A 7,500-nucleotide genomic window follows, 5' to 3' on the forward strand; every position below is an offset into this window, starting at 1 on the left:
GCTTAACGACTGCAGGGAGGGGTTGCTCAGCGACGAGTGCAGGGAGGCGGAGCTTGGGAACGAGTGGCTGCTGAGAGATGATTGGATGTTGGGGTTGCTGAGAGATGATTGGATGTTGGGGTTGCTAAGCGACGACTGGAGGGAGGGGTTACTCGACGTGCCCTGCAGAGACGGCAGCAGACCTGAAGAAACAGGATATTACATATTAATATGTTATATTAACGCCAGCATTAGAGCCGCTCTTTCTAAATCATGTCTCCACTGTAACTTATATATACAGCTTTAACTCTTTGAAAACTGAAAAAGTTTTGTTTTTTTTAGAATTTTTTACTTGATCGGAATTGTGTAAAACTTAGTAAAGGTTTAATGGTCCTGTAAAATAGTCACACTTGTGTTCCTCGCGGTCAGAAATGAGTTTCCTCTAGTGGAAGCGTGTGGTACTGCAGCCGAACACACTCTCACTGAGAGATCATCACTGACATATCACACACACACTTGTTCAGATTTATGGCTTTGATTTTCTTGCAGTTTCAGAGTAAAATGTGTCTTTAAAATATATATATTTAAATGGTATTTTTGTGAATTTTTTATAACAATAAACATACAATTATATAACTTTTCAAAAGAGATCAAACTTAAAGGATTAGTTCACTTTTAAAAACACTTTTGCTGAAAAGGTCACGCTTCTGTGAAAAATAAAACATGTCTGTCCTGACGAAAATGTTCGTTTATGCTTTTCAATATTCCAACACCAGGATACACACACGAGATGGGCATTTAACCGATAAACTGACACACAGACATTTGAATATGTGTGTATGGTCCTCCTTCCGCACATCTGTAAACACGACTCGTCAAGCGAGACCTTTACAGCGTAACTGCGTATTACGTGACGTCACGAACGCGCATCACAGAACAGAGCAAGGCGAGCGCTTGTGCTTATAAAACTTAAACTTGTTTATTTATGTTTGAAATGACGATGGTTTCGCTAGATAAGACCCGTATTCATCGTCTGGTGTCGTTTAAAGCCCGTTGAAGCGGCGCTGACACTGTCATCTGGACCTTGACCCGTTTGGGGCCCATTGACGTCCATTATATGGAGAAATGTGTTCATCAAAAACCTTCATTTCTTTTCCACTGAAGAAAGAAAGACATGGACATCTTGATGACATCGGGGTGAGGAAACTCACAGCAAAAGTTTCTTTAAAAGTGAACTAATCCTTTAAGTCTGTGCTTAAAAGCATTCAAGATTTGCGACAGTTTAAGTTGGAAATGTCATTTTCAGGTCTATGCTCAAAAAGTGAATACCGTATTTTCTGGACTATAAGTCGCACTTTTTTTTCATAGTTTTGCTGGTCCTGCGACTTATAGTCCAGTGCGACTTATCTACGTTTTTTTCCTCTTCATGACGCATTTTTTGACTGACGCGACTTATACTCCGGAAAATACGTTAAATGGATTATAAATACACTGTAAATATAATTAAGTAGCATAAAATCCCCTAAAAATACAAAATCTTAAATAAAATAATAACATTTAATATAATCGAAAACATTTTTTTGTGTCGTTTCTGACCGACGGCACGCGAACAGCACCAGAGGCTGAACTACGGAGCGGTGCAGTGATACACGTGAGTACAGCGGTGACGTCCTCGCACCTGTGGAGTGGAAGCCGCCGGTGAGGCCCAGCTGGGTGAGCGTGCAGGTCAGGTTCCCGGTGCTGAGCGACGGGTATCCGGGCTCGTCCGGGTCCAGTGGCGTGGGGAGCGGAGACGGGAAGTGCAGACTGGACAGATCCGGCAGCGAGCCGCCCGTGTTCAGCACTGATGAGCCGTGAGCAGCGCCGCCCTGCTGGTCCGGAGAGGGAAACACACTGCACACACAAACACAGTACCGGATCAGACACTGACCTGACAACCAGCGCATGTGCAGCCAATAAACACAGAGACTGAAGAAATATGAGCGTGACGTCACTCGTAGTGTTTCTGAAGAGCGTTTTTGAAGTGGGCGGAGCCGGCCGTCGCCATCTTGGCAGCGTCACTCGCGGATAAACGACAATGAGCAGAGGCGGATTAGCTGAGGTGACGCTAACACTAGCAGACAAACGGCTAGTAGTAACATCAGCGGCAATCCACCTGTCACTCAAGTGGCCACGCCCTTAATTATGCAGAACTTTAAGGCTTCGTATAATTTAAACGGATGAGTAATAAAAAAATTAATCTGCCTCACAGTCGCCATGAAGGGCAAAGTTAGCGATATAGACCAAAAGCACTTTCTGCAGCAGAGTGTGAACATGTTTATTCTGCTGTAGAGTTGGGCAGTTTAACATGCGGGTCTATGGGACTGAGTCTCTTCTGCAGCCGGCCTCTAGTGGCCAGTGGAGGAACTGCAGTGTAATGTTGGACTCGAGAGAGACCGGAAGCTTTCCGCTCGACTGAAACCTGATGAACCAAGACCCAGCCGAGATCATATCATCACTTGCATTACGGCGGAGATGCTTGAAAACTAACTTTAAAGCGCAGCTTGGAGCCAAGACTCTCTTTTACTCTAAAGTCAATTCTCAGCCGTGTTCTTGTGAGTAATTCTCAGAGGATTGATGAATACGGGCCAGACACTGATATGAAGACGATATCATCCACAGCACACACAGCTCGAGAGTTCACCACATCCAGCTAATCAGTGTTTACACGTCACGCGTTCACCACACACTTTATTCTGCACACTTGTGGATCAACTGCGGAGGATTTTATGAGTTAAATACCCTAATAACTGTAATAATTTAATTAAATAAACGTTAATATGTTGTGAAACTAAGAGTGAGACTCACACACACCAGCAGCGCTGCAGAGGAAGAGGAGGATAGAAAACCCTTTGGACAAGAAATATAGCCAGCCGATAAACCACTTTAACCGAGTGAGTGTGTGTGTGTGTGTGTGAGAGTGTGTGTGTGTGTGAGAGTGTGTGTGTGTTAAAAAACCCTTTGGACAAGAAATATAGCCAGCCGATAAAGCACTTTAACCGAGTGAGTGTGTGTGTGAGTGTGTGTGTGTGTGTGTGTTAAAAAACCCTTTGGACAAGAAATATAGCCAGCCGATAAACCACTTTAACCGAGTGTGTGTGTGTGTGTGTGTGTGTGTGTGAGAGAGTGTGTGTGTGTGTGTGTGTGTGTGTGTGTGTGTGTGTGTGTGTGTGTGTGTGTTAAAAAACCCTTTGGACAAGAAATATAACCTGCCGATAAACCACTTTAACCGAGTGAGTGTGTGTGTGTGTGTGTGTGTGTGTGTGTGTGTGTGAGTGATCGTGTGAGTGAGCGAGCGTGTGTGTGTGTGTGTGTGTGTGTGTGTGAGAGATTTATAACTGTGCAGGAGTGCTGAGTAAAGACAGTAACTCTGCACTGTAGACCTTTACTTTCAGAGACAGAAACACAGACTGAAAATCTGGAGGAATATCATTATATTGATCAGCACTGACGTCATTACAGTTATTCTACACCGCTGTGAACTGGGCTGATTTGTTGAAGCGGACTGAAGTGTGTGTGTGTGTGTGTGTGTGTATACATGTGTATATGAACATTTGTTACTCTAAGAAACCCCAATAAACGATCACTTCTGGTTTTCAGCTTTGGTTTCTGGCCCACGGTTTTCTGTTTCAGCCGCTGCTCTTCATTTGAGTTCAATAGCAGTGCTGAGGTTAGAGTAATAGATGAGCTCCACACACACACACACACACACACACACACTCTCTCTCTCTCGAGTGAATGATTGACTGATGGTGTGAGGAGGCGTGTGATTGGCCGGTTGAACTCACGTGATTCCAGGCACCTCACAGGACCTCGGTCGTGAAGAGAGCAGCGGCAGCTGAAGAGAAGACGAGACACGAGTCAAACACACACACACACACACAGAAACAGACACAAACACACAGACACAAACACACACAGACACAAACACACACACACACACACACACACACACACACAGAAACAGACACAAACACACACACACACACACACACACAAACACACTCACACACACGCGCTCACTCACAGACACACACAGATACAGACACAGACACACACACACACACACCTTCCTGGAGTCCCAGGGTTTGAGCAGCCGTCCGTCACCCGGGCCGTTCTCCTCGATGGGAGGAACCGGATAGGAAAACACTGCAGGAGGAGAACAGAACCTGTCAGAACCCACACACGCGCACACACACACACACACACACACACACACACACACACACACTGACGGTCACATGCGAGGCGAGTCACTGACCGGCCCGTCTGCCCTGCGCAGCGAGCGAGAGTCCGGCAGAGAACGGGTCTGCAGCCGGCGGGTTCATCACACTCGTGTGGAGCGCAGAATCCGAGTTCGTCCTGCAGACACAAAACCAGACGCGTCAAACCCACATCAGAGCAAGTCTGGGATTTACTGGTCCTGGTTTAAGATCTTCTATTTAAGATAACGTTTTCAAAAATGTTCAATGCTTGCGCGTTGGAACCTATTTCAAGCTTTGCGTTGTCTAATAAAACAGTGTCGTGTTCTTTGGCGAACACGTGTTCTTTGTCTCCGCACATATATATTCACACACACATATCTATAGACTAAACACAAGGTTTTTGAAGTTTACGTGGAGATGATAACGATATTTACAAAAAAAAGAGCTTTCAGTCAGATTGTGTTTGGCTGCAGTACCAAACACTTCCACTAGATGAAATTAGTCTCCAATTAATTTCCAATGCGCTCATTTTTGACCGCGAGAAGTGTGATTACTTTTTCAGGACCATTTAATCTTTACAAATCATGTTTTTTGTGTGTTACCATTTCAAGTGCCAAAAACTTTCGTTAACATTCCAATAAAGTAAAACATTTTTTTTTAAATGACCGAAAACATGAATGAAAAAACATTTTTCGGGGTCAAAAATGGCCGAAGATCACCATAACCTTTTTAGACTTTAAGGAAAGATTCTGGGTGTGTAAGAACTGGACTGGTTGAAGATTGCAGATGTTCAAGGACCAAAAGCCTCCTCTAGTATGAGTGAGCTGTAGTCGTCACCTGTTGAGCGCGCCGGTGGGCAGCTGGTGGAACATCTGGCTCTTGTCCGAGGGAAAGTTACTGTTCCAGTTCCTTCATGATTGACAAAAAACGCCTGTTACTTCCAGAACTGAGAGATGAAAAAAGAGACGAGCAGCTTGAGAAAGAACCAGAGGAGCGAGAGAACCAGAGGAGCGAGAGAACCAGAAGAACGAGTGAACCAGAGGAGCGACAGAACCAGAGGAGCGAGAGAACCAGAGGAGCGAGAGAACCAGAAGAACGAGTGAACCAGAGGAGCGACAGAACCAGAGGAGCGAGAGAACCAGAGGAGCGAGAGAACCAGAAGAACGAGTGAACCAGAGGAGCGACAGAACCAGAGGAGCGAGAGAACCAGAAGAACGAGAGAACCAGAGGAGCGACAGAAACAGAAGAACAAGAGAACCAGAGGAGCGAGAGAACCAGAGGAGCGACAGAACCAGAGGAGCGACAGAACCAGAGGAGCGACAGAACCAGAGGAGCGAGAGAACCAGAAGAACGAGAGAACCAGAGGAGCGACAGAACCAGAGGAGCGAGAGAACCAGAGGAGCGACAGAACCAGAAGAACGAGAGAACCAGAGGAGCGAGAGAACCAGAGGAGCGAGAGAACCAGAAGAACGAGTGAACCAGAGGAGCGAGAGAACCAGAAGAACGAGAGAACCAGAGGAGCGAGAGAACCAGAGGAGTGAGAGAACCAGAGGAGCGACAGAACCAGAAGAACGAGAGAACCAGAGGAGCGACAGAAACAGAAGAACAAGAGAACCAGAGGAGCGACAGAACCAGAGGAGCGACAGAACCAGAGGAGCGACAGAACCAGAGGAGCGAGAGAACCAGAAGAACGACAGAACCAGAGGAGCGACAGAACCAGAGGAGCGAGAGAACCAGAGGAGCGACAGAACCAGAAGAACGAGAGAACCAGAGGAGCGAGAGAACCAGAGGAGCGAGAGAACCAGAAGAACGAGTGAACCAGAGGAGCGAGAGAACCAGAAGAACGAGAGAACCAGAGGAGCGAGAGAACCAGAGGAGTGAGAGAACCAGAGGAGCGACAGAACCAGAAGAACGAGAGAACCAGAGGAGCGACAGAAACAGAAGAACAAGAGAACCAGAGGAGCGACAGAACCAGAGGAGCGACAGAACCAGAGGAGCGACAGAACCAGAGGAGCGACAGAACCAGAGGAGCGAGAGAACCAGAAGAACGACAGAACCAGAGGAGCGACAGAACCAGAGGAGCGAGAGAACCAGAGGAGCGACAGAACCAGAAGAACGAGAGAACCAGAGGAGCGAGAGAACCAGAGGAGCGAGAGAACCAGAAGAACGAGTGAACCAGAGGAGCGACAGAACCAGAAGAACGAGAGAACCAGAGGAGCGACAGAAACAGAAGAACAAGAGAACCAGAGGAGCGAGAGAACCAGAGGAGCGACAGAACCAGAGGAGCGACAGAACCAGAGGAGCGACAGAACCAGAGGAGCGACAGAACCAGAGGAGCGAGAGAACCAGAAGAACAAGAGAACCAGAGGAGCGACAGAACCAGAGGAGCGACAGAACCAGAGGAGCGAGAGAACCAGAGGAGCGAGAGAACCAGAAGAACGAGAGAACCAGAGGAGCGACAGAACCAGAGGAGCGACAGAACCAGAGGAGCGACAGAACCAGAGGAGCGACAGAACCAGAGGAGCGACAGAACCAGAAGAACGAGAGAACCAGAGGAGCGAGAGAACCAGAAGAACGAGAGAACCAGAGGAGCGACAGAACCAGAGGAGCGAGAGAACCAGAAGAACAAGAGAACCAGAGGAGCGACAGAACCAGAAGAACAAGAGAACCAGAGGAGCGACAGAACCAGAAGAACGAGAGAACCAGAAGAGCGACAGAACCAGAGGAGCGACCGAACCAGAGGAGCGACAGAACCAGAGGAGCGAGAGAACCAGAGGAGCGACAGAACCAGAGGAGCGAGAGAACCAGAGGAGCGAGAGAACCAGAGGAGCGAGAGAACCAGAGGAGCGACAGAACCAGAGGAGCGACAGAACCAGAGGAGCGACAGAACCAGAGGAGCGACAGAACCAGAGGAGCGACAGAACCAGAGGAGCGACAGAACCAGAGGAGCGAGAGAACCAGAGGAGCGAGAGAACCAGAGGAGCGAGAGAACCAGAGGAGCGAGAGAACCAGAGGAGCGACAGAACCAGAGGAGCGAGAGAACCAGAGGAGCGAGAGAACCAGAGGAGCGAGAGAACCAGAGGAGCGAGAGAACCAGAGGAGCGACAGAACCAGAGGAGCGAGAGAACCAGAGGAGCGACAGAACCAGAGGAGCGAGAGAACCAGAGGAGCGACAGAACCAGAGGAGCGACAGAACCAGAGGAGCGAGAGAACCAGAGGAGCGAGAGAACCAGAGGAGCGACAGAACCAGAGGAGCGACAGAACCAGAGGAGCGACA

The 7,500-nt window shown here is 48.1% G+C and overlaps 1 protein-coding gene across 3 annotated transcripts in view; it reads right to left on the reverse strand.

The window, feature by feature from the left end:
* The window catches only part of LOC307005735 (CREB-regulated transcription coactivator 2), a 23,663-nt gene that overhangs the window by 5,306 nt on the left and 10,857 nt on the right, over window positions 1-7,500 (reverse strand). For 2 of the 3 annotated variants that reach the window (XM_079626171.1, XM_079626173.1), the window contains 6 exons: window positions 5,061-5,132; window positions 4,280-4,380; window positions 4,088-4,167; window positions 3,807-3,856; window positions 1,658-1,872; window positions 1-182 (listed from right to left, as the gene is read on the reverse strand). The exon at window positions 1-182 is cut by the window's left edge and continues 255 nt beyond it. In XM_079626171.1, coding sequence (XP_079482297.1) covers window positions 1-182; window positions 1,658-1,872; window positions 3,807-3,856; window positions 4,088-4,167; window positions 4,280-4,380; window positions 5,061-5,132 — 700 coding nt within the window. The remainder of the gene's footprint in view (window positions 183-1,657; window positions 1,873-3,806; window positions 3,857-4,087; window positions 4,168-4,279; window positions 4,381-5,060; window positions 5,133-7,500) is intronic. The other variant, XM_079626172.1, reaches the window with a different exon arrangement.

This window comes from Phoxinus phoxinus (assembly GCF_949152265.1).
Source record: "Phoxinus phoxinus genome assembly, chromosome: 10".
Taxonomy (NCBI): domain Eukaryota; kingdom Metazoa; phylum Chordata; class Actinopteri; order Cypriniformes; family Leuciscidae; genus Phoxinus; species Phoxinus phoxinus.